Here is a 27,798-nt window from a genome sequence, read left to right on the forward strand (position 1 = left end):
TTTCAGTGAGCCTGCTCATGTGCATAAAGCTATGCACATGTATAAACATTGGTAGGATTGGGGCCTTTGTCACTGTACTGCAAGAGGGATAGTTTATGTTGAATAACTGTTTTGATTCGTTGGATTTGTACCTTTTTGAAAATACTGAGCTTAAATCTACAACCCTTCATGTGAATAATCCTTGCTCAAGCAAGTAGTTTTACTGACTTTAATGAATGAATACTTGCATGAATGTGTGTTGGAGAATTGGGCCTGTTATTACAGGAAGTCTAATTTTATTTACCTTACCCATTTAAAGTTAGTCCACATTTTAAAACAGGATGAAATCTCACCTAAGATCAAATAGAATATTACCCCCGGAATAATAAATAGGTATAAGTGGATAAGCTTCTATCACTGGTTTTGAGTAGCTGTTACGTAGTTACAGTTGAATGTCAGTGGAATAGAAAACGGACGCAGGATAATGGCCCCTGCTATGTAGCTAGTAGTACAAGCCATGCGTTCTTGGGAAACTGACTAGGTAATACAGACACAATGGCTTTTCAAAGCAGGAGGTACTTTTGGTCCTGTCCTGTGACAGTGCTCTTTTACAATGATAAAAGAAAAGGAGTACTTGGGGCACCTTAGAGACTAACCAATTTATTTGAGCATAAGGATGCATCCGATGAAGTGAGCAGTGTAGCTCACGAAAGCTTATGCTCAAATAAATTGGTTAGAGTCTAAGGTGCCCCAAGTCCTCCTTTTCTTTTTGCGGATACAGACTAACACGGCTGCTACTCTGTAACCTTTTACAATGATATTATTTCACTGTTGTATACTACAACTTATTTAAAAATCCAGCATCACCACCAACAAAGCCCCCTATTTTAGGGGCATTGCAAACTAATTTAAATCACACTTCATCCGTGTTGTTGCTCCATGCAAACAGCAGCTGCTTAGCAGCACTTCAAGGGGCTAGCTGTTTTTGGTCCAGCCTTTTCATTGAAAAGACTGAGGAAATTGGACTCCTCTGGTTAGTTTTTGTAATGTAAACTTTGATTTGAGGGCACAATAGCTTCACTTATTAATTCTGGTTAGTGGATAAAACATGAGTGTCACACTTATGTCATGTCCAGAACTACTAGATAAAATTATAACATTGTCGTTCATAGTAAATCGTTATTACTGTTTATCAGATGAAACTGATGTGAATTCAAATCATTTTGGCTGATGAGTGATGATGTAATAGAATGGCAGTTGCTGCTAATTATTCCACTGTCATACTTATTCTGATTGGCTTTGAGTATCAGACCTATTGTGCAGTTCAGCCAATCAGAAACAAGCTTAGTATCCTGTACTTTCATGAATAAAGATGATTACTCAATAGCTGAAGCTTTACTGGGTTTTTTTTCCAGTGAATAATTAGCCATCAGAGCAATCTGTGATTAGCACAGATTTCATTTAGTGTAATTAGGCTATCACCTCTCCTTAGCCCATCAGGAATAATGAGTTTTTAAAAACATGGCAGGAAATTGTGAACCTGTCAAAGAAGGGATTATGAAAAAGAAATTCAGTCACTTTATTTCTTTGATTAGATTCCCTGGATTTGCAAAACCTGGAATGGAACAGTATCTGTTGGCAAAGCAGCTAGTAAAACCCAAAGAGAAAATTCCCATAATTGTAAGTTTTTTTTTTTTTTTTTTTTCCTCATCTGAATTATTTTTAAGACATGTTGAGGCTAAAAGAGGGACTACTGAGGGACACTAATATAAATAAAAGCTTAGAACCTAATGCCTTGTGTACTGCAGACACTGTTTTTTATGTATATTATTTTATTTGGGGAGACTGTGCAGTTAGGGCATGATCCTGCCAAGGGTTGAGAATCTCCAATGTCACCCACCTGCCTCAACAGGTGGGAAACTTGATGGGGCCATTGGTGATTGGGACAGCCCCAGCTAAATGGGGAGAAAGAGCACCCACTAATAGGATGCAGAGGTTGTCCCTTCCCCTCCAGAGTATCTAGCTATTCATTGGCCATCTGAAGGGAGGAAGGGTGCTGATTGGTTCCTCGCCCTCCACTTTCATTAATTTAAACCCTAGCCTGGGCCATGTGGAGCCTCTTCTTACTCTGTTCCTGCAGCCCATCCTTTGACCCCTTACTGATAGCTTTGGAGATGTGTTTTGAGGATGCTGCAGGTCTGACTGATCACCTGTTCTGGGATCAGGAAGGAATTTTTTCTCCCCGAAGAGACCAAAATGGTATATGCCTTGGGAGTTTTTCGCCTTCCTCACAGCATTGTGGAGGGACAACTAGGTTAATTAGGAATAGGATTTGTTAATTCATGGTAGTACTTGGTAGGCATGTTAGTTTACTGCAGTTTACACCTAGTTTCCAGGGCAGTTAAAAGGTTAAATAAAAGGAACAGTTCCCAGAATTAAGACATGGGATTTTGCTGATGGGCCTTGTACAGATGGGATGGGGGAGACATTATGGGCTGAGGTCCTCCCCCCTTTTAATATCCTCTGTCCCCATGCCGATGTGAGGGGTGATGGTAGGACTCTGAGCTGAGTGCTGGGGGTAGGCTGAGGAGAGTCTACCCTTGTGAGAATGAGGGTATTTCTTCACTACCTGCTGGATCGGTGGGCGGGGATCGATTTATTGCATCTAGTCTAGATGCAATAAATCGATCCCCAAGCGCTCTCCCGTCGACTCCTGTACTCCAGCGCCGCGAGAGACACAGGCAGAGTCGACGGGGGAGCGGCAGCAGTCGACTCACCGCGGTGAAGATACCATGGTAAGTCGATCTAAGTATGTCGACTTCAGCTACGTTATTCACGTAACTTAGATCAGTCTCCTCCCCCCCCCCCCCCCCGTAATGCTGCTTACAATGTATTCTGCTTGGTTGTGCAATATGTAAATGGGTCTAACATATAGGTAACATAAAGCCCAGTCTGCAAACCCTCACTCGTGCAACTATTGCCATCAGATACAGTGGGAATACTTACATAATGGTTTAGAAGATCAAAAGACCTGCAACTTACTCAGTGGAGAGAGTTGGGAGTTTCTGGTGAAAAGTCATCAAGGGCAACATCTTCCAGTTGTAGCCTTTGTTCATTATCAGCTATTCTAATGCAGGTACATTGTTTGCTACAAGAAAAACACCTTATGCTATTCAAAATTTTAAACAATATTTCTAAAAGACATTTCAGTTACATTATGTACCTCTGATTAGATTTATAAATGAGAGGTAGTGGACTCTGCAAGAGTCTAAGGGCCATGCTTCGAATAGCCCTGAATGCCTCCTGCAAGCTGCTGAGCACCCTCAAATATCAGTATAGTCCCTGGATGCTTAGAATGTCCAACACACGTTTTAATTGCTTTCTTGTTAAGGATGGTCTGTTTACATTTACAAAATTAATATTTTTGAAACTATTTGCAGGTTGGAGATTATGGTCCTATGTGGGTTTATCCTACCTCTACGTTTGACTGTGTGGTGGCAGATCCCAAAAAAGGTTCCAAAATGTATGGCTTGAAGAGCTACATTGAATATCAGCTAACATGTACTGTAAGTGTGTGTGTGACACCGGACTTCCGTTCTGTGTGTAAAGTTGGGAAGATGGGGAGTGTGGGGGGAGGGGAAGCTATGACAGTAAATAATAGCAGATAGTTTAAGGAAAAGTTACTTTTTCCCAATTGGTAACTGTGCTATGGGTTTTAGCCCACGAAAGCTTATGCCCAAATAAATTTGTTAGTCTCTAAGGTGCCACAAGGACTCCTCATTGTTTTTGCTGATACAGACTAATATGGCGACCCCTCTGAAACCTGTATTTAAATAGTAACTATTTTGAGACTTTGTGCTAAAGCTTTACTTGAGCTAGTTAATCACATTAACCATTTGTTGTGACTTTACTTCAGTTTTTTAAAAGATCCATCAAAAGTCAGAATTTTCTTTTGCCTGTTCCACAGAACACTAATCGATCTGTCAACCACAGATATAAACACTTTGATTGGTTATATGAGCGTCTTCTGGTTAAATTTGGATTTGCCATTCCAATCCCGTCTCTTCCTGACAAGCAAGTCACAGGTAAATATTCCAGCTGTGAACTCAAAGAAAAAAATCTCACCTGATAGTGACCTTCTCCTTATTTATCAATGGTTTTGAAAAGTGTTCAGAATAATTCTTCTTTTGGTGATGGTGGCTGGATGATAGTCTAACTCATGGCATATGTCAAGATCTGTTCAAAACTCAGATTTGATCCTTTTGCCACTGGCTGGACAACTAAGCACTACGGAGGAGTGTGCTCAGTCTTGGTAGTGGAGAAGGTCTCATCGTTCTGAAACAACCCCGTGGACAGTTTTGGGAGTGCCATGATTCAGAGAGACCATTATCATGACACAGGGGCCTTTCAGTTGGAAAGAGAAAAGTAATAAAAGTGAAAATTGGTGCGGGGGAGAGGCAGGACCCTCAGACAGAGGGTATGCTGTTGCTTTTCTGTTCATAAGTAAAATGTTACATATGGGGTTTTTAATAGTTTAATTTCACACTTGCCAAAAAAGGTCACATGAAAAGTGTTTTCTATTTATTTAACCCTCTGTCCTGATTAGTGCTACTAAACAATAACAGCTTGACACGAACCGTTTTGAAATCAATGGGAGCCTTGATTTCAATGGATATTGGATTGGACCCTCAGTGATCTCAGCAGCTCAGTCGTCATAGTCATGTGTAATCTCAGAATCTGTGCCTTTTGGTAGAATTCTGTGGCACATTAACCAGGAATATATTTGTTAACAAGTGCAGTGATTTGTGCATTTAGTGGAAAGTGGAGACCTGTGCTGGAAGAAAACATGTAATTTCTGTTTATATTTAATTAATGCTGCTGCTTCCTCTTTTTTCTGGTGAGACTTTCACACACACACGCAGGCATGCAGCCAACCATGTGGCTCTCTGTACCTCTGAAAATGCAACAGCCTCTCAGTGTGTGAAGAAAGTTGAGCATTGATGCAAATGCTGGGATAAATGCCGAGGAAATTGAAAAGTGAGGAAGTGATTTTGTTTTTGCTTAGCTAGCCTTATGCTTAGAATTGCACCAGTATTTTTATTTAAACACGTGCACATGAACTAAAAAGAACCCAGAAGACCTGATGTGTGTCTAGCTTTCATTGTAATCGGATCATGAGAGACTCAAAAGAGAATCTGGCATCTCAGTTAACCTTTTGTCTTTGGTATTCTGTGAGCAAGGGTGATTTTCTCGATTTGTGCCAAGAAAAGGGTATTTATTTCCTTTAGAAATTAGCTTAAATAAAACTTTCTTTTAAAATGGTAAATATCTTTCAGCATGCTCAGGAGGCTTCTTTCAGAGGACGGCTGGACAGAAAAAACGCTGTTCTAGACACTAGTCTTTGGAAAGTCTGCTACTGTGCCAGCTAACTATTACTTTTGTTTAGACAAGAACTATAACAGGAATTCTGTTTTTGCTGGTTGCTATGGATTATGGATATGATTTGCAAAGGTTCCAAATAGGTTACCATTCATGTCTCCGTACACTGACTCAGATGCTACTGCAGCTTTAGTGCAGCTGGATGATAAAGCAAGTTATAGTTATGGAATATGTTGTCTCATCTTTCAGTCTTAAATTATTCTGTTAATTGACTAGATGCCATTAAGTGTGGATGTAGTTTCCTATTGTTTTCAATAGCTCTGTGCATCAGCTAATAATCAGTTAGTATTGCCAGCTCCGCTCTGTGTTTGTATCTCACCACTTGAGTTTTCTGTGGGGGTTTTAAGCTGCTGCCATGCACCTATGTCAAGTTTATATATATATTTTTTTAAAAGTGTACTCCTTCAAGGACCGTTATCTACATTGCTATGTGGATCACAGCGGTTAGTATGCTGTAACAATACCTTAACCTTTTCAAATGTATACTATTGTGTACTATGTTGGACTCATCAAATGAATGAGGTTTGTTTTTTCCAATTTTAACTATAAAATGATATTGTCTTTTTAATTTTAACAAAACAAAGGTAATTATCAATACACAATGGCAGAAATTACTCTCTAGAAATAGCGTTTCATCAATTACCTACTTTTAAAATGTAATAGTTTCAATGATATGTGCTAAATATCTCTGTAGTTACAAAGAGCTGGCACTTCATAAATGCCAAACTTTGCTATTCTTTGAGCTTCATCTTTTCTAGTTTGTGGGGGAAAACATCTTGGTATGTTGGTGGATACAATATTTATACATTTTGAAGAAGTGAAAAGGTATTTATTTGGTGGTGTTGGTGGGTGTTGTCTTTTGTGCAACTGCCTTCCATGTATGAACTTGATGGATGTTGGACCTTTCAAAAGCATTATAAACATGACATATTACCATATTTAACAAATAAATGCTACTCCATCTTGTTTCTACACTTTCTTCAGAAATTCATATCTGTTTCTGTTATCTTCTTGACTGAAGAACTGAATAGATTGCATTAATCAAAGGCCTGCAATTTGAGCACGCCTGTCAATTCTGTGTCTTGGGTCAACTATTTAGCTATGTTCTCTGGAAAACATACAAATGACGTGCCATTATCCTTTTCTGTTTCAAAATCAGACAAAACAAGAGAACTCTCTAAAATGTGTCTTGGCCATTATTTAAAAATAACAATCCTACTCACCAACAGCTGATGCCTATTACTCTACAGTTCTAATTCTCCAAGCTACAGAAATTACATAAAGGTAGCTGTTTCACAATCCACTAAATTTAGGTGAAAAGAGCCTGTTTTTATTTTAAAGATACGTGTGGATGCTGCTAAAGCAGAAATGTAGTAGTTATTATTCAGTATATTGCAGGGCGCTTTGAAGAAGAATTTATCAAAATGCGCATGGAGAGGCTGCAGGGTTGGATGACCAGGATGTGTCGTCATCCGGTTGTTTCAGAAAGCGAAGTTTTTCAGCAGTTCCTCAATTTCCGGGATGAGAAGGTAGGAAAAAATTCAGCCTTGTTACAGTCAGAAAAGAGAGATGAAAGAAAGGGATTTGGACTGATGAGCTCCCTTTGTACAGGAGAGTGATGTTAAATTTTGTAGCCTACAGATAGATAATGAATGTTTTGATTTCTGTCTGCCCCCCAGTGGGCAATAGACGAGCTGTAAATTTCCATGTGTTTGGTAGACTTGGTTCATTGCTTAGAAGAGGAATAGGTTTGCCTAATGAAATTTTATTGCCATCTGTCCTAATAGATAGGTATTCTAAGGTAGATTTTTTTCAGAATTAGCAGAATAACCATTTCTAATTCTCCCTCCCCCTTCACTCCTCTCACACGTTGTATCTCCAGTTAGTGATATTTCTGGAAGAGAAAAATAGAATGAGCAAAACTCTAATAGTAGCAGTTATCTAAAATGGGTGAAAAAAAGACAACCCAAGGAAATTTTTGCTTTCTTTAACAAAATAAACTAATGTGCTCTTCCAAAGATTTCTGTGACTGTTGGACTTGATCAGATCTGACTCTGCTGAACTCCATTATTGTTGGTTGACTCATCAGTCAGTGCGGTCCTAGTGATCTGTACTGTTCTGCTGCCAGAAACCATTCATTTTGCAGCAGAGCTTAGAGGTATATGGTTGTAGTACTGCATTAAAAAAGATAGAAAAAGGGGTTGACCCTGATGGTAACAAGATCAGGCAAATCTGTGGCATGATGATAGAATCATAGAAATGTAAGGCTAGAACGGAGCTTCAGAGGTCATCTAGTCCAGCCCCCTGCACTGAGGTTGGACCAAATATACACAGAACATAAGCTTGCGTCTTCAGTTTCCTTGTTCCTTCTCATTTTGTTTCTTTTTCTCTTGAGGGTAGCCCATTTGCTAAGCTCCAGAACTAGTACCAATCTGGTTATATGTTGACTGCTAGGCCTACATAACTGGCACCCTTTTTTAAAGAAGAATTTTTTTTTAATTTAAAGTATTCATGAGCAATAAAGGCAAAATGGAGTGCATGTGTAGAGTGTACATGTATCCAGAAACTGTTCTGTTAGCTAAGATAGGGTCATGCAGTTGTCCTTCTAGCTTGTCAGCAGTTTCTGTTGCTAAAACCTGTGTGGCTGGCTATTGGCATTCTTATGACTAGTGACATGAAATACAGAGAACTGATGCTGCAACATATCTAGGATTTAAAAAAATAATTCCAACTAAGCATTTTACAGTGGCAGTTGTCAAATCTCTGTCTCCTGCTGCTGCTTTTATTTAAACAAACATGACCAGCTGGGAAAATTATAGTAAAAAAATTAAGTTGCTCGGTCCTTTAACCAATTGGATGATGACAATCCAAAGATATCACACATTGCTGTGTGTGTGTATAAGTGGAGTATAATTTTTAAAATGTAACAATTTAGATATGTGCATAATTTTTCTTTTGTAATTCGGTTATTTGAAAAGTAGTTTGTGTTGTGTATATACTTATGTATTGCACAATGTATAATTCACATTTTCAACTTAGTGCTATGATATAGAAAATTAAATGCATTTTTTAAAAAAAATTGCAATTCTGTCCCTATAGAAGAATTGGCAAAACTCCCATTGAAGTTGCATTCATTGCTTAGGATATATGTTACTCTACTATGGGTAAACAGTGATGATCACACTGCACAGTATGCATTGTCCCATTGTTCTTTTTCCAAGGAATGGAAAACTGGGAAGAGGAAGGCAGAAAAAGATGAGATTGTGGGAGTAATGATCTTTTCAACTATGGAACCAGAAGCTCCTGACTTGGACATGATAGAAATGTAAGGTGGCACTCCCTTCTCTTGCACTGATACTACATGTCAGCAGTCATATTACAAAATGTTATCTCCTGATGGAAAACTACAGAACTATCCATATAACAAAAATTTAAGCTTGCATGAGTACACATACTGGTGGCATCAAAGGGCTTCTGGCAGTAGGTCACTGAGGTGAAACTGAAAAATGGTAGCTTTCTTATAAAGTGATCTTAATTTAAGATTTGGTGGAGACCTTTCCAAATGTGTTAGAACTCTGACACAATAAAAGGATATTGCACAGAGATCTGCACATGCAGGATCGAAGACCAGACTGAAGGCAGATCCTAAAAGGACTTTTTTGCAACTAACTTGAATCGGAGTTGATGAGCACTGGCAGAATATTGGTGCAGAAGCCTGCCAGCATGGCAGTTAAATAGTCTGTTTTGTTCTTTATTGTGGGAGTTCTGAATCATTCCAAAGCAACTAAATGTATCCAAAAAAATTTAATGTGAGGTAGACAGTCCTGTCAAACAAGACACACAATCCTGTGCATAAAATGAAAAAGATCATGTTTAATTCATTCAGCAACGCATTCTGATGGGAGGGACCAGCAGAAATCTATTACAAATGAGGGAAGAGTGACTTAAATTATCAGACTTTTAAAAACTTTTTTAAAAAGTTATATAAAAAATTGGGCAAATTCTGTAGAAGTGTAAAGGAATGTATGCGCGCGCACACACACAGACTTCTCTTAGCTAACCTTAGGGTGATAAATTGGATTTGCTTTGCAGTTCCTGTCTTTAATTCCCATAATCTTGTTTTAGAAAGACAAATGAGGAGATATGTATGATTTGCTTCCCATCTCCCCACCCCCCCATCTACTGTAGAACATGGGTGTTTACATGGATTTCCATAATGTCTGTACATAATGTCTGTAATGTGAAAACATTAAATGTTTGTGGATGAGCTGATGTGACAAAATGAAAAGTGTTTATAATAGCAATATCATACTGTACCTACACTTAGAAATATATGAGGCCTATGCTGAGTATTTTGTGGGTAAAGCAACGTCATTGTGGTACATAGCTATTACTCCATCTATATTCAAGGAAACAGTCTTGCCCTAGCAGAGAAATGGACTTCTAGGTCTCTTCCATTTCAAAATCAGTTGTTAATCCTCACCCTTAATTATGTGCTTAAATACTATGGTATCAATGTGGTACAAAAACCCTTGGTACTAAATAGATTTCGTGTGTGCATGAGAGAATGATGTGATGATAAAGCTCCAGGAGAATTGGTTTCTAAAAATATTATCAAGAGGCATAACATTTCTCATCTGTCAGGAAAGAGAAATGATGAGGTTGTAAGGTGTTAGGGCCTCTAAGTTAGGAAGCTTATTATTTGTTTTTGTTTGAAGTGCAAGTCTCAATCTATGTACATGCCATTCATAATATATCTTTTAATAATGGGAATAAAAAATAGTAGGTTTGTATGCCTTAATTCATAATATTTCTGTGAATTATCTCCTTTAATAGAAGAAAGCAGGTGGTTATAGGGCAACTTCAAAAATACTTAACAAAAAATGTATTTATTCTGGGGCTTACCACTCTGATTTTTCATTAGCCATTCTTTTCTCAACCATTCTACCCTATTAATCTCTCTCAACAGACACCGTGGTAGAAAATCTGCCAATCAACAAGGCATCTATTTTAAACTAATTCAATCTAAAGTACTCTTAAACCAACTTAATTGTCCACATAAGGGACTTGCACTTATAACTTAAACCTATATTACTTATTTGTAAGTTAAATCAGTACAACTTTTGTGTTTAGACAAGACTTAAGTCTTCTGAACATTTATTTCCTGGAAGGGAGTCAGATCACACACTCATGGCATATGGGTTAAATCTCACTTTATAGTTATCCTAATTTCAACATTTTTTTCAGTAGAGTCCATAGGGATGTAAATATATATCCTTCTCTATTGGTTTAGTCTCCTGTCCAAGGAAAAAGTATTGACACTTCATTTCTGCATATTTTATTTTCACTATTATATTGTAAGTCAGTCTTCCCATTAAGTGGTCAAATCATTTAGATCACCTTTCACTGAGGATCCTAAAAACATGTGGCCTAATTCTTGAAACAATTACTTCTATACCTATTCTCATTCTCACATGTAGTCCTATTATAATTAATTGGGTAGCACATAAACAGGGTAACTTTTTTTTTGAATGCGGGCCTTATTTTTTGTTATCGCATTCTTCAGTGTTTGGGACTTTGCATGAAAATAGGATCTAGGCTTTTTAAGAGTTATGCTGTTTCATTGTTTTTCCTGTTTTAAAGTCACAGAAACTTCCCCAGTTATAAGTTGGGATATTGCAAACAAAGAATTGACATTTCAGGGAGAAACGTCTAGTAAACTAAGCCCAAAGCTGGGATCTAGGAACCTTTTGAGGTCTAGTCTCAGCTCTTCCAATGACCCAGTCTGTGATTTTGACCAAGTCACTTAACCTCTTGCTCTGTGTAAAATAGAGATGATAATAATTACATCATAATGGTCTCATGGGCACTAGATAAAACATGGTATAGTTGGGAAAAATTTTAATGAAAATGTTAGGACATTTATAGAGCTACTCTGTTAATTGCTCAGCGCATTCCTGTGTGTACAGTGCTATACAAATAAGTATGGATATTTTAATGCAGATATCCTTAGTAAAATGAAAGAGAAATACATAAATTGGAATCCAGGCAGATTGTTTTTGAGCACAAAATATTTGCATTTCTTCCATGAGATATCAGCAGCTCTTTATCCTAAATCATTTAGTCATCTTCAGGTTGAGACTATATTTGTATTCTCCCTGAAGAGGTAGTCTAGTTTTGACGCTGATTTGCATATCAGATTCACTCCTTGTAGACTGGTCAGTGTGAGTATCGGATATAGCTGCTGTTTTTGTGTGTACCATCATTTTAAGAAATCAGACTTCCATTGTTTTAATTCTTCACATTTAAATTTTTAAAAAATGTATAGCTAGTGCACTGGGGGTGCATTTTCTTCACAAAATTTAAAATACAAAACAGCAATGATCATATATCCTTTATATGCGAGACTGCCATAAAGGATAATGTTTTGGATTAGCTATGTAAACCTTGTCTTATTTGTAAGGATCCAGAGCAAGAATGATAATTCAGTAGCAGACTCCTTTTAAAGGATGGAAAGTATAACGAAGCATCAGGCAAAGGACCTGGAGTGAAATTCTGGCCCCACTGAAGTCAGTGGCAAAATGGCCATTGACTTTGTGGGGCCAGGATTTCACCCCACTCTTTTACTAGTTCTGTGAGATGCTTAACACACTCTTGGGCGTTGTAAAAGTTATTATTTATAATAGTCATGTAGTTGTTCAAAAGTCCATTGCATCAGTTTAAATGCCAATTGTAGCAAATTGGAACAACTCTGTATCTGTCTGTAATGGGATTACCCTTATTCCACAGAGAACAGAAATGTGATGCAGTAGGCAGATTCACCAAATCCATGGATGATGGAGTTAAAGAGTTGCTGACAGTGGGACAAGAACACTGGAAGCGTTGTACTGGACGTAAGTGTCACTTGGAAACTTTACAAGTTTAAGTCCTCTCTGCCTTGCTTTTTTATTGCTATTTAGATATATTTGTGTATTTATTATTTAAATTTGAAATGTATTTAAGTCTACTGAATTTGAGAACATCCTAGGTTATGATGAAACCATACACTGAAAATTACTAGTAAGGCATACAATGCTAAAAAAGATAGCACCTTAAAAGCGCATTATGTTCTTTCCCTTTTCCCACCCCAATGTTACTACACCTTAACTAAATTTCCTGAGTTTATAACACTTGGTTTGGACATAATTGCAAGATCTCTGTATTGTATTTTACCCTAAATTATTAATATATGCTCTCAACAATAACTACATCTTAACATGATTATTTCCAGATAAAAACTATTATTTTAAAGCTCCAAAATGCTTATTACTATAGTTAATCTTATTATACCCAAAAGACAACTACTTTGCATTCCTTGTTTACTACAAAAATATGGGGCAGGGACCTAATACAATGGAGTCCTGGTCTATTGTTACTGCAATATAAAACAATATAATAATAAACTAATAAGTGGCCAGCTGAGAAAATGTTTTAATATTTATGAACAGAAATTATTACAACAGTAGTGGAATATAGTTAATATTTTACCATTGCAGTGAAATTCCGGTTAACCAAGTGTCCATTATATCCCCACCAGTTGCACTGAAGAAGAAACTTAATATCTATAGAATTCAGGAATTGCATAAACTAAAACACACAAACCGCTGCCTTTTTTTTTTTCCTCCTCCTTCAGTATCTTGGATGGAAGAGGAGACAAGGCATGGAACAGAAGTTCCTGGTTCTGTCTCCATGCCTTGTTCTTTTGTTGTTTTAGCAGTCCCCGTCTCCTCTTTTTGCTTGAGTGCAGTGCAGCTCCATTCTTGCAGGGTTGGAGTGCCACAGGAGTTGGAATTTCAGGGATCCCTAGATATCTGAATCCAGCTTATCCAAAAGTTCTTGGCTATTCCTTTAGTCCTTCTTTTTTATATATTCATTTTCATAACACATTTAAAATGACCCATGGTGGTAGAAGGAAATATTGGAAATACAAATTTTCTTTGTTGGAGTGGCCACTTTGTCATAAATTCACACTGCCATTGCTGGGGATTGCATAGGTCTCAAAACTGAATGGCAATGCCTTGGCTCACTGAAGAAAATTGAGGATGGAGTGTTGGATTAATGGGGCATACGGAGGGATAGTACTGTGAATGGTACACAATGCATAGGAAATGCCAGTCCCAAGAAATAAAAATTAAAACGTGATGCATCAAATAATTCTTAGCAAGAATTCTACTAACGAAGGTATTCTAAGGATACTAATAGAGAGACCCACTATATGGTGTAAAAAGGCATTTACCTTGGTCTGAACACTAAAATGTCAGAGCAACTGAAAACTACTTAGTTCCTCTTTTATCCACACAATACACTTCTCCAAATACAAATGTAAAAACAAAAATGAAAAAGCAAACATATCTCAACTTCTGACTCTTTCTATAATGGACAGCTCATACAAGCAAAAAATTATTTTCATTTCAGAGATTACATCAGGCCTTTGAGTCTATAGTATATGAATTATGCATGCTGTTTATAATTTTAAAAATTCAGCCATAAACCACAGCAATTCTAACCTCATTGTGAAGAAATAATTTGTGCATGCATGGCTGTGTAGGCATAATAGAACACCAAATTGTATAATACACATACAAGTGCATTTTGTTAGCCTTATAATTGTATGCAGTGTTGTTAGTTCCTACTTTAAGTATTAAATTTTGAAACCTTGATAGCTATCTTTTTAAGAGGGTTCTTTTTTCTTTTCTTTTTTTAAGAATATTATGAAGACCTTTAACATTGCAGCTAATACAATTTCTTAGTATAAAAGGTTGTGTCTTCATGTTACTAACTCCAGGTCAAGGATATATCACTGAAACAAATTTATTTTTAAAAGGCTCACTTAAGAAAAAAATCTCTCTGTACTCCTGGAATGCATTTGTATAGGTTGTATGAATATGAATTTAGAATAAGGTGACGCCCTCCCCAGTTTTGGGGTTCATTTAAACACAAAATATTCTGGTTTATTCACAGAAGAAATGAAGGAATGCTTTTAAGTTTCCATGGTAGGGGACATTTCACCTGAATCAAGCTTTTTAAACACATTTGTTGCTTTAGATAAGCAAGTATGGACACATATGGTGACCTTTTCAGTTCCTTCCTCAAGATGCAATGGCAAAGTGTTCTTAGAAAAGTGGGGGGTGGGGTGGGAGGGGAATAGGAGTGGTGTGTGTGTGTGTGTGTGTGTGTAATCTGTATATGATATTGAGAGAGATAGACATACACATGCACAATATGTCATGTTCATTATATACATGGAGACAGATACATAGATTGTATACACAGAGACAGATCCTTATTTGGTGTGTGATTTTTAAAATATGTACTTACACACAGTTATATTTTGAAATAAGTGAAATAAGGTTTTTATCTTCATGAGTTTGGAATGGCCAATTATTCAGGTATGGATGTGCAATACTACCCTTTGTACGAATACTGTTGCATCTCTTTGAGCTAACTATAGAAGGACTAAATTAAGACAGTATTTTATCTTTTTAATTAAAGATTCATAAAAGGTAATACATACATATGACTTATGGTGGACTTCTAGAACATTTTCCCCAAAAATAAATGTTTAATATTGAATAGCTGTTTTGTACCAGAAATGCTGTATAATTCAGTGAAAGTGTAAAACAGTATTTACGTTTTTACTTATTTTTTTCTTCAGCATTACCTAAGGAATATCAGAAGATAGGAAAAGCCTTACAGAGTCTGGCACTGGTTTTCGGCACCAGTGGTTACCAAGGTACTTTATATATTCATTTGCACTGTTCTTTCATCTTAAGAAATATTATGTCTAAAGTGTCCTATTATATAACATTTTGCTGTCAAAATGTTATATTATTTTGGGACCTTTTAATTTTTAAATCTCAATATAAGTAACATTTTCCTTATCTAGTTGTATTGACTGAGTACCCATATCTTAGCGTTTCAAATGGCATGACATGTTTACAAAAGGAATGCAAATGAGAATTCAGATCCAAACATATCTTACAATAATTTTTGTTTAACTTGAGGTATTTACAGTGGCAGTCTGATCTAATACTAATTTGTAACATTGTCATTGATCTAACTGACAATCTACTGAAGCATGTCTTTTATGACCAATACTTGTGTGTTACGTTACAGAAGAAATGTGTGGATATAAAAACATCGGTCATCACAAAAGTATAGGGTGACATTTTAAAACCATTTTTTGTAATTAACTGGATTATGTTCATCTGGTTTGGAGACACTTTGATTTTTTTTTTTTTCAAAGAGCCCTATCTACACAATTAATAAATGGAGACTGTCATGTTGGGTCATAGTGAGGAGGAGGGAAAGAGGCGTAAGATGAAAACTAATCAGTGGGCACTTCTTCTTGTTGGGAGTGTTTTATGCATTATCCTAATAGAGTATCCATATTTTGGGCCAAACTTAAATTCCACTTTGGCACATTTCTACTAGGCTGATGATCACACTTTGAGGTTTCCAGTTTGCTTGTTCATTATACATACGTAACTTGCTGTTTAGAAGCATCAGAGATCAAATCTGTATTTCATAATACACATTTATTAGCACAGTGCTTCTACTCCCCGTTTCTTTCCACAGGACTGGAGCAGAATTGCTGGCTACATTAAATATAGTCACTCAAATTCTGCTAGTGTTTCTGCAAGCAATGTGCAGAAAAAATTCTTCAACATGATGAAGAACCTCATTGGGTCACTCTCCTGTGTGCCCCTTCTTCCCCCCAAATTCTCAGACCAAAATTGGAATCTTTCTCAGATTTCATCCCAAAATGAACCTAAAGATTGGGGTCAAGATTGGGGTCTCTAGAATGTTCTCACTGAGTTTTAAAACTCTTACTTTTCTTTCAGATCACTTTATTAACTGGCATTTTACAGACATTCTGAATTTTTTTAGACCTTTGATTTAGTAACTTATTCCAACTGGGATTTTCTGCTTGGTTACTATTAATTAGTTCCTTGCTTTGTATCCTTCTATAAACTCTGCCTGTTAACTCTGATTCCATTTTAACCTGTGATTTGAAATTAGGTTCTTTGCTGTGGGTGTATGTCCTGTATTTTTATGTTCTTCTGTACCATACTTGACGTAGACCTTAAATATGTAAAGTGTCCTGCATACAAATTCGGGCTGGAGCCAAACAAAACCTGTAGCATGAATCTTTGGGAAGAGACTGAAATGTTACTTTGGTAATTATAACACACATTCTTTTACCAGGGTAAAGGGAAAACAAAGAATGTGGCTTTAAAAGCTAGGATGCAAACTTGCAGATCAGCCTTACGAAGGAACCCGGTCATTTGATTTTCAGCATCTTTGAATGGTATGGAAAATAGAGACCATGGTAATTGGGAAGTAGGCAGGGATATTTCCCCTTGCTACTCCCTTAGACATACCTGGTTGCACCCTAGTGTCTTGCTAAGAGAAACTGCTTCCTTCCAGTTGTTTATCCTCTGTCCTGATCCCATATATTTTACTACTTAATACACCTGGTACAACAGTCTGTTTTCCTTAAATTAAGTATATGGGATTCTTCGCTTCAAAATTCACTTCTCAAAAAAAAAAACAAAAAAAAAAACCGAACAAGTGGAGTGCACAAATTGCTTTAAATCTCTTCTTCACTACTAGTCATTCAGCTGTCTGCTGTTAGTGTGCAATCTCATGTGATGACTGGTTTGGATGCTGTTATTCTGTGATTGACTGGACATGCAGAAGAATGAGGACATAGACACATGAATGGATTTAAAGCAGCAGGCTGCCGCTTTAACTTTAATATTAAAGGGGGTGCTGAGACACTCCCCCTCCCATCCACAAAGTTGGTTAAATGGCTTCACACCATATAGCCGAAGAATCAGGATTGGCTCCCTTACCCAACCCTCCACCACTTAATTCATGAGTCAGCCCGGTGCTGAATCCCATCACCCTCCCCCCTGTGAAGAGGAATGATAGGATAGATGAGTATGTGAAGACTTAACACCTCGTCTGGAGTCCACCAGTCCTTCCTGGGTCCCCTACTCCTGTTTATCCTCAGAGCTCTCCCCTTGCAGCCATTTACAGAGATGCCAGCAAATTGCTTGGTTGCATTCTTCCCCCCTACCCCCCAACTGTCTGGCAGCTAACTCTTGTCAAACCTGGTCTTTCTTTTTGATAGCTCAACCACATACTGGATCCTTTATCAGATAAGTGGACTCTTTTCCCTCCATGGTTAAGGGACATCATTCCTGCTCTCTTTGACCATCATCACAGATCCAAAAGAGGCAGAAAGACTGGCAGCTTCTTGTTTCATGGTTCTCCTGATCAAATCTATTTGTGCATGTCTGCCAGCTCTCTGACACATCTGCCTTGTGAGTGTTTCTGACCAGACCAACCTGGTCCTTGGCCATAGCTATGTAATCCACCCTAAATCCCACTGACTGTTAATTTTCGAATTGAGCCTGGTGCAAGTACTACGATAAGTCTTCCCTAATGGACTATCGGCATGCTAGGCAATGTGAAATGTCCACAGATCAGTGCAAGAAAGAGAGACAGGAATGTCCCATAACATGCTGCTCTTGCCAAGCGGGTATAGAGACCTTTGGCTCTGAAGCCCAGCTGAGACCAGTCTGCTGATGTAACCACCTGCTTATCAAGCCAGTGTACCATTGAGTACCCATAAATCCAGAGAGCTACATTAATTCTGATTTCCCCTAAAAATGAGAAACAGGATTTAACATATGCTCCCTACTTGCTCTGCTGACTCCTCCATCGTGTAGACATAGACTCTCTAACATCTTACCTTCAGTAGCCTGAAACATCCAAAAATCCATGCCCATGGAGGCTGCACCAATCCTAAAGAGAGTATGTGCTGAATTTACTTTACTGAGCCCCAGATAAGAATCCCTTTCTGATCATACAGCAAATTGAGATCTTGTCAGTTCACTAACACGCCCAAATACACATGCACAAAGCCTGCCTCATGCATATGCAGAGGCAAGCACACCCTCCAAGTTTTCACTGGATACACCCATTCATCCAGGTGTTCCTTTAACACTGTCATGATCCTGTGTGCTGTCTGATCTATTTTGGGAATCGCTGCTATAGGAACACAGACCCTTGTCTGAGCCATGCACCAGCCAGTTCCAGAGTACTCCCGTGGCACAGGGACCACACTGCAGTACTTGTGGCATTCTTCAGTGTAAAGGAAAGGAGGCTTAAATAAAACAGCTTTCCCTCTACAATGGCAAAGTATAGGCAAGGCCCTAACTAAACCAAATCTGAGTGGCTATGGGGGTGCCAAACCTACATGCTGGGTCCTCTCACCCTGGGCAAGTTTCCCTAATAAAACTCCCCACATTATTCTGCAAATCCTGTCAGCTAGCAACAGACGGACTGGCCCCATGGTGGATGCTGCCAACCTATAGTGCACTAGTCATACCACATATCTCACCACCAGGAGCTTTTGGCAATGGGCCAATCCTGAGCAGATGCCTTTCCTAACTCTGAACTCAAAGAAACCTGCCGTGAAAACCTAGAATGTCTTTGAGTCAATGGAGTTCTCTGCCAGTGTTTAAGGCTGTCAGTAGCTATGGTTCCACAGAGAACAGGGTGTTGGTAACCAGTTTTGACTGGCAAACAGCATTAGTTACCAAAATCTGCCTTTCTGAAATTGAGAGCATTGGCAAAACCAGTATCAATACAAAGAATTTGTCTTGTGGTGAAAAGATATTTAATAACAGTGCAACACACAGGCGCATAACCTCTGCATTAGCTGCACAGACTTTACTAACTGGCAGCTAATGTGTACACCCATTTCAAGTCACCCCTTAGGCCACTTTTGAATACATCAATCCTCTTGATAATGTAAAACCTGAGTTAACACCAAATGTATCTATGTATCTCCAGTTGGCTTGCTAATATGACACTATGTTGAACTCCTTCAGGAATTCCCCCCATTTCTCCTGCCCCACCCTCCTCTCATATCTTGTTTGTTACAGTGACAAACAAGGGCTGTTTAACACCTGTGGGGGCAGCTACTAGGTTTTCACAGGATGCCCTGCTGGGCATTTCCACCTTACAGTCAAATTTAGATCCCTTAGGATCATCTGTAACTGTTCTTTAGTGGGTTTGCTGCTTTTAAGAGCTTTTAGTTCCCTGAATCAATACCCATAAGCCCCCTAATTATCCCCAGGGAGGAGGGATCCCTTCTGCTATGTCTAATTCTATGCTAAATATGTCAGTTGTTGCATGTGAATCCTTTTCTCTTTCCTTTATGGTTAAAGGGAACCCCAAACATCCTGCCATCTGCTGAAATATTCCCTGCCGCTGGACAGACTCACCTGGCCCATATCTCCTCTAGTGAACAGGAAGCTTTAAATAGTAATCAGTTGGGGTAAACACATTGCACAAATAACAGCCCATTCCCGCATTATACAAAACCGTTCAAAAGCTGGGTGTGATATGGACAGCTCCTGGGCAGGGCCATATCTGAGTAATAACAACCCTTACTCTGAAAATCACACAGACTAAAGTCTTACTTCTACCCTCAGGCAGATTCACCCCTAATTCACCCTTTGTCAGTTGAGCACCCCAGCCACATTTATTTTAACCTTGCACATAAAAGCATTTAATGAGGAGTAGCAGACCAAGCATAACAGAAGATTCACTAAGGAGCCTTGAGAGAATAAAACAGTATTCCTGTGAGGTCCCACCTGTAAAGGGAATAACCAAAGATTTGGCATTGGAACTCCTCCTACTTTCCCACCAACTTCAGCTAAAAATTCTTGTTCGTGTTTGGCCCTAACCACGTGGTCCAGCCCCCAATTTGGCTTCAATTTCTTGGCCCAAATGTGAACTCTCGCCCAGAATGAGGGATTAAAAACTTGCCCATTAACATCTGACCTGTCTGCCCTATTGGAATAAACCAGTGTATCGAATTTAATGGAGATGGGGATTTTTGTAACATTGCCATATCTATCTCCTGGTCCTGCCTTGGACTTGAGGATCATCCTCCTTTCCCCTGAACTGAGCTTTTCCTCTATCACTGAGTGCTATGGGGGCCTCCACACATTTGCTTAATTTTGCACAATGAATAAAAACATTTCCTTCTCCCTTGTATTTGTGCTTTCCTATCACTGAAAGGATCATGTGAACCAGCTTGGTTGGGATAGAGGCAAGACCTCATGCCCTCTGCTGATGGTAGCCTGTGGAACCCCTTCTGACACCACCTGTACCTTGCCATCTTCCACACCCTGATTCCTCTCTAAAGAGGTGGGTTGGGATGCCCTATCACCACACTATAGCTATGCTCTGCTCTGTTCCACTCTCCCCAGCTCCAGTCCATGAAGGTTTCTTGGATGCATTATGGACAAGAAAGAGGAAAGTGAGGGGCAGTCCCTGATAACCTTGCCCACCCAATCAGAAACACACATGCATATACCCTCCCTTGCTAAGATGGGAAGGGGCAAATGTTAGCGTTCTGAAAAGCCAATCAACTTGTGATACTCTTCTCTCTCTCCCTCCCCCCGCCCTCATTAGAAGCACCACCCAGAACTTCCTTTTCTAATTCAACCAGTGCTCCATTCTGTCTCAAATATAGCCCAGGAGAAAGGGGCCTAAACAGCAGCTTGTCTTTATGTTCAGAAAGATTCCCTCGTGCAGTTGTGGAATTGCGAAACTAGGAAATTGCAGTCCTTGAAAATTTTCCCTGTAGTTCAAGCCTCTGAAGGGATCTCCTCTGAATTACATATCTTGAAGTCTTTTATTGTGAAGATATCTACCTTCAAAATTATTATTTCAAAACTCCAGGCAGGCAGAAAATGGCATGACTAAACATTTTTAAAACATTGGAGAAAGAGAAACATTTTTCAGACACCATTCTTATCAAAGTCAGAAATTCAGATATTACTCAAGTTCTGCAGCTTATAGCAGTGCACATCTGGGAGCTCTCCAGTTTCTGAAATCACGCTAATGAAACAGTCTGAACATTGGATCTGATTGCCACTCTGTCTTCCTTTATTTCCTCTCCTCCTTTAGGACATACCCTGACTTTAATATCTCTCCCTCTTCTTAACACTGATCAGTTCACACAGGTGAGAAAAAGCAGCTGCTAAATTTCAAATTGGTTCTTTTAGTGAAAATATGACTCATAAATCAGTTTTATTCTGGTGAATCTCTTCAGTTGCCAAACATTAAGCCCTTGCTATTTATAATAGGTTCTGTCTTTTCATGAGAAGGGGATAGTGTGCAGTTGCTCTTATATAATGCTTACTTGGTAGCCTGTCAGATATGCTCCACCAGCTCATTTTCATAACTCTCTGTTGGTCAAGAAGACTTGAACAAGCTAAGGCCAGGATGGAAAATCATTACAATCATTCTTTGGGAAGACTCAAAAATGCCTTAAGAAGAATTTCATGGTTATTACGCTTTGTTCTGCGTAGTGCTCTGAGTGTTACCAGCTCATACAGTATTTTGGTATTAAAGCCCCAGTTCCGGGAGGCATGCAATCATGAGAATCTCAACCTTTATTTTAAAAACAAGTCTCTAGTCCTCATGGTTGAAGAGCAAAGTTTGAAAATGTGACTGAAGTGTATCCTAAAGGCTTAGAAACCAGATGGCAAAGAAGAAATAACCCAAAATGTGTGGGGTGGGTTTTTTTGTTTTGTGTTTTGTGTTTTTTTTGGAAATCTCATGATTTTCCGGTGCCTGATTCATTACTTTTGAATGCTTGGGATTAGCAATACTGCTAGTTAGACCATCAAAGAAAAGTCATTATTTATTAACTGCGAGACACACATCTTTTTAACTATAGGGTTTTGGGTTTTTTTGTTCTCCTAATTTTAATAAAATGCATCTACACAGGTTCTTCCCCTGCTTTAGTCGGCTTATCTTACCCTCTGACAATCCCTATCCTTCCTTGTAAATGCAGTAATTAAATATTTTAAAAATAGGTGTTATATTAAATATTAAAAATATTAAATATTAATAAAAATGTTAAACACAAAGCGCCGGTCACTGTAGTTAACTTGTGCAAGTTGAATGCCGAATTTGTAAATATGCCTTTTTATCACGTTAGTAATTTAAAAGCCATCCCCTCGCTAATGATACCAGTATACCAGAATTGAACAATGTTTGCTCCCTTTCTCTTATGTATATTTTTTGTAAATATATAATAACTACAGCAGCACACAGGCTTTCATTACTCGAGACTAGCCTGATTTTGAAATCCATTTGTTTATTCAGCAACTGTATTTGTGAATTTGTTACTCCACCTTAATTTGAAATATATTTTTAGGAGAATCTGATCTCAATGAAGCAATAACAGAAGCAGGAAAAACATATGAAGAAATTGCCAGTCTGGTGGCAGAACAGGTATAAAAACTCTAATAGAATGCAAGTCAGTCCAGTATACATTACATGACAACATACAATGGGATTTGATCACGTTTTCCTTCTGCTCTGACTTTCTTGCAGAGTTACTTAATACATTTTTACATCCATAAGAAAATCAATATTTCAAAATTGCCTTATAATTTAAGTTTTTTAATAACTTTACTCCTGGGGACATTCTGTGCAAAAAAAATGAAAAATTTCTGTGGATAATATTTTAAAATTCTGCAAACTTTATTTATCAAAATAATAACACCACATAATCACATCGGTTTCAATTATTTTGGTAATTATTTCAAAATACCTGTCAGCAAGTATGTCTGAAACAAAACAAACACACACACTCACTCACTCTCTCTCTCCCCCCCCCTCCCCAGGAGTAGAGAGTTAAAGAAACTCCTATGACAACCCAGTTTTGTTTCTCTGTCCCTTCTCCCCCCCAGCCGAGCCCAGCTACAGGGCCCCTCCCTGCCCAGATACCCGAACCCCTCCCCCCCACAGAGCCCAGGGATCCAGAGGGAGAAACAGCCTGATGCTTGGTCCCAGGCTTGCATGGAATTTCCCCGCACACTGCCATCTCTGTCCCTCAGGGCATGCTGGGAACTGCAGCTGCTAGGAATCCTCTAGCTCCCTCCCTCCCTTTCTCTTCCCTACCCCCCCCCCCCCCCCCCCAACACACACACAGCATCTTCGATGTATAAGCTGGGCTCTGTCAGGTCCACCATCCCCTAGTGGCAGCTAGCAGCACAGCCCATTTCTGCGGGGGAAACCAAATTCTCCACACTCAATGTTAAATTCTGCATTGCGCATTGGCACAGAATTCCCCCAGGAGAAATAACTTGCATTATAAATTATTTCTCTTCTCTATGTCAGCTGAAAGAATGATGCTAGAAAAGGATCTCCTTTGTATCAGACATCTTGGCCTTCAACAGATCAAATTGATTATCTCCACAACTGATTAAATGCGACTTTGTGGTGTCAGCACAGGCTGTCTACTAGGTCTCACACTGTTACTAATGCCATTAAGCAATGATGGAAAATTTTTCAAAAACTTTTAGTATGGACAGTGGCTTGGGTCTAGATCATGCTGCCCCTCATATGTGTTGTTTTGTCTCATTACTTCATTGGGTTTAACTTTTAAGTCCCTAATTTTAAAAAATGGATCCTGTACCTGCCTCAGTGTTCAGGCCTTAAATTTGGCTTTGTTTAGGACCTGCTGACTGTTCATGTAATGCTTAATCTCCGGAGTCCAAAGTTATTTTCAAATCCATCGTTACATTAGGAAGTGATGTGTTTTTTAAAAACACCTTAACTTTTTGAAAGTAACAGCTGGTTGGGTACATTTATCTGCACTGTATTTGTGGATAATGATTTGTTTTGTCACTGCTGAGGTTGGAAAAACTCTTCAGTGGAACCTTGAGATTACTAGCTACAATAATTTAAGTAAAATATGGAACACAAGCTTTTTAAAAGTGGCATTGAGTGTTTACCCTATTGATTTTATGTTCACTGAGGCCCCCGAACTTCTGTTCCCTGATATAGCCTTATATATTAAAAATAATGGGACAATCTTCATTGCCTTTACATGTATTCCAGCTAAAGACTGGACATTAAAGTGTTTTCAAAATCCATAAATTCTTGTCTTTATCTAGAACTAGTGTTCTTTACATTGGGTGGCAGCGAATTTTAAATACAATAATCTTTTTCTCATGTTATAATTTTTTTTCTTTTGCCTCTGGATATTTTTTTGGCCTTACAGCTCTTGTTCAATATGTGTAACTTTCTAGTCAATTCTGACATTAATATGACATAAATATTTCTTTCTTAATAATTGCTGAATTCTCTTTATTAGCCAAGGAAAGATCTCCATTTTCTGATGGAAACTAATCATGAATACAAGGGATTTCTTGGTTGCTTCCCTGACATTATAGGAGCTCACAAGGTAACTGTTTTTGGGGGTGGAGTATAGATGGGAGAGGAGTTCACAGGATAGATGAAGTTGGGGGCATAGTGGGGAGTAAAAGGGAGGGATGTGCATGTATAAAATCAATACTTTGCCTGTCCTGCACTCAGATATTTAATTTGCCCATACCCCTAATGTCCATATTGCTGGAAACCTGTAGGAAGATAGCAATGGAATCTTTGCAAATGAGAAATTCTCAGGGGAGGAGGGGATTTTTTTTTTTTTGAAGGCCTTTTTCAGAACTATTGTTCTTTTAGCAATAATCATGAAATTTCTAGCTTTTCATCAGCATTTATTCAACCTTAAAAGTAGTTTATAGTGGTGGAGGCTCGTAATGTCCTTTACCTTTATACAACTAATGAAGCTAATGTGACCATCTGATATAAGAATAGACCAATATTAATACAGAAAAAATTATAGTATAAAGAATTGTATGAGCACAAAAAAGGGGCTCATTCTAAGTAGCTGATTTGCCAGGCACACCTTAATTCTCCCACAAATAAAGTACAAATGACTAAATATTCCTACTAGTCAAAGGCTACATAAACGTCATTAAGTCACTGATAGTAAATGGGTCCTTTTGGGAAATAAGTTCTCTTGAAGCAGTTTACATTGCACAAATCTTGGATGATTAGATAATAGGTCCTAGAAGCATTTGGAAGCTGGAAGTGTTTAGATATGGTCCATCTAGAACTCCATTATATTTTGGAAGCTTGGCCTATTATCACCTCCTGTAAATATGTATGTTAACTTTTGTGTATCAAACCCTGTTTCAGTGTGCTTGTAATCAGTGCTCATGTCTTCTGCCATTTCCCCCCACTGGCATAATCAGAAGATATCTAAAATTAAACAACACATTTTGGGGGAAAGTACTGAAAGGCAAAATCAGATTTGTACACATGCTATGGGTCTGTCGAGTTGTTGTTTTAAGCCGATGGTTCTCAAACTTTTATACTGGTGACCCCTTTCACATAGCAAGCCTCTGAGTGCGGACCCCCCCCCCTTATAAATTAAAAACACTTCTTAATACATTTAACACAATTCTAAATGCTTGCGGCAAAGCAAGGTTTGGGGTGGGGGCTAACGTGTAATAATCTTGCAACCCCCGAGGAGTCCTGACCCCCAGTTTGAGAACCCCTGTTTTAAGCTAATATGATAACCTTTAATTGATTGTTGTTTTAATCATCCTGCATTTTGGTCTTAACAGGGAGCAATAGAAAAAGTGAAGGAAAGTGATAAATTAGTCGCAACCAGTAAAATAACACCACAGGATAAGCAGAACATGGTGAAGCGTGTAAGCACCATGGCTTATGCATTACAAGGTAAAACAAACTTGAAGTTCAGTGACAATGTTACAGACTCTGAAACACTAGTTAAGAGGAAAATTTTAAAGGGAAATCCTGTGCTGTACTAGGAATAAGAATATGTAGCACTTTTCATCCATAGATCTCAAAGAGCTTTACAAATTAGGTCAGCACCCTCACCTTTTACAGATGGGTAAACTGAGGTAGAATGGGACAGTGACTTCCCCAAGGTCATCAGCAGGTAGTGGCAGAGTCAGGAGTAGGATCCAGGCCTCCTGAGTCTCAGTCCAGGACTCTAGCCACTAGGCAATGCTGCCTCCCTAGGAGGTTTGTTAGTAGAATTTACTTCTAGGTAATGTCCCCAACTGCATTTGCTATTGAGAATTCGAGTCTGAAAAACAGCAAATGGTATTTTACTTCGTACCAAAGTGCTTGTTTTTTACAGCCAAAGTTTGAGTTGGTGCAAGTACATTTTAGTTTCAAAGAACAGGAGTAGCTGGAGTCCTTTATGGGAGAGAGCTGTACTCGGAAAACTTTCCAGCCCAAACAAAATCTTTTAAGTGCTTGCCTGAATCAGGATATAAATGAAGGCCATTGATTGTTTCTTGAGGGTAGATCTTATCTGCTGGGTATTGATTGTGTTCTGTAGAATTACTTCCATACCTAGCCACAAGCTAAACTGCTGAATTCTGTGATTCTATCAGATCTTGCAAGTTAAATAGGCAGGCTGGGTCAGTATTTGAATGAGAGACCAAGATGCTGCAATTCAAGATGTTGAGGATTCGATAAGTGATGCTCTTTCCTCAGAGTCAACACTGAACCAATGTTTCCATACAGTATTGGGTGACCACGCTTGACAGCAGCAATCTTTGCACTAATTAATAAAAATTACCGCTTTTCACTTTTCATAAGAATGTGGATGTTAACCCCAACATCCTTGCCAAATTCCAGTTTAAGTAATTCCATTTTTGCCTACAGTTTTTAGATTGGATATAATATCCTTTTTATTTCATTTAGTAAACTCTGTTGCTGTGTACTATTATATAACTGTTGATCGACACCAAACGTGGCTGCATTTCAGTGACTGATGAATCCCTATTGTGTGACTTAATTTGTTTGTAAAGTAATGTAAGCTCCATGGAGAAAAGATACTATAAAAGTGCAAAGTAATAGTATTCCCAAAGTAATTGCACTGACTGCATTTGGTGCTGAATTGGGTTAAAAAAAAAAAAAAAGACTGCACTCCTAGTTAACACAGTAACTAATCCGAACTAATGAAACTGCTCTTGTTGATGAGCATTTTTCTAAATTAATTTGTATCCTGTGTTTTGACTACAGCGGAGATGAATCATTTCCACAGTAACCGGATTTATGACTACAATAACGTGATCCGCCTCTACCTGGAACAGCAGGCACAGTTTTATGAAACGGTAAGCTGCAGCAGATCAGTGCTGGTTTCTCGTGCATGCTGTGAGGCCACTTATTTTATCTGTCAAACGCTAGCTGTGTATTAATCATTCTGCATGTGCACATCTCTTTGAAAGCAGTTGCTTGAAAGGCAATTTTACATTTAATTTAACAAAAAAGTACAGGAACAAAGGATGAACTGAAAGAACATTTTCTGTAGAGACTTCCAAAACCAAAACTTCGCAGCACATGGAACTTAACATATAATATATTACACTCAATTGACTTCTTTAAAATAACATTATTAAAGCTGCT

At 38.4% G+C, this 27,798-nt stretch overlaps 1 protein-coding gene across 2 annotated transcripts in view; it reads left to right on the top strand.

Annotated features, from left to right (window-relative positions):
* SNX9 (sorting nexin 9) overlaps window positions 1-27,798 on the top strand; it is a 99,961-nt gene that overhangs the window by 62,980 nt on the left and 9,183 nt on the right. For both annotated transcript variants that reach the window (XM_077813265.1, XM_077813266.1), the window contains exons 7-17: window positions 1,575-1,659; window positions 3,420-3,545; window positions 3,947-4,064; window positions 6,817-6,947; window positions 8,640-8,743; window positions 12,208-12,311; window positions 15,113-15,190; window positions 22,715-22,791; window positions 24,662-24,751; window positions 25,980-26,094; window positions 27,415-27,506. In XM_077813265.1, coding sequence (XP_077669391.1) covers window positions 1,575-1,659; window positions 3,420-3,545; window positions 3,947-4,064; window positions 6,817-6,947; window positions 8,640-8,743; window positions 12,208-12,311; window positions 15,113-15,190; window positions 22,715-22,791; window positions 24,662-24,751; window positions 25,980-26,094; window positions 27,415-27,506 — 1,120 coding nt within the window. The remainder of the gene's footprint in view (window positions 1-1,574; window positions 1,660-3,419; window positions 3,546-3,946; window positions 4,065-6,816; window positions 6,948-8,639; window positions 8,744-12,207; window positions 12,312-15,112; window positions 15,191-22,714; window positions 22,792-24,661; window positions 24,752-25,979; window positions 26,095-27,414; window positions 27,507-27,798) is intronic.

Source organism: Eretmochelys imbricata, chromosome 3, assembly GCF_965152235.1.
Source record: "Eretmochelys imbricata isolate rEreImb1 chromosome 3, rEreImb1.hap1, whole genome shotgun sequence".
NCBI lineage: Eukaryota > Metazoa > Chordata > Testudines > Cheloniidae > Eretmochelys > Eretmochelys imbricata.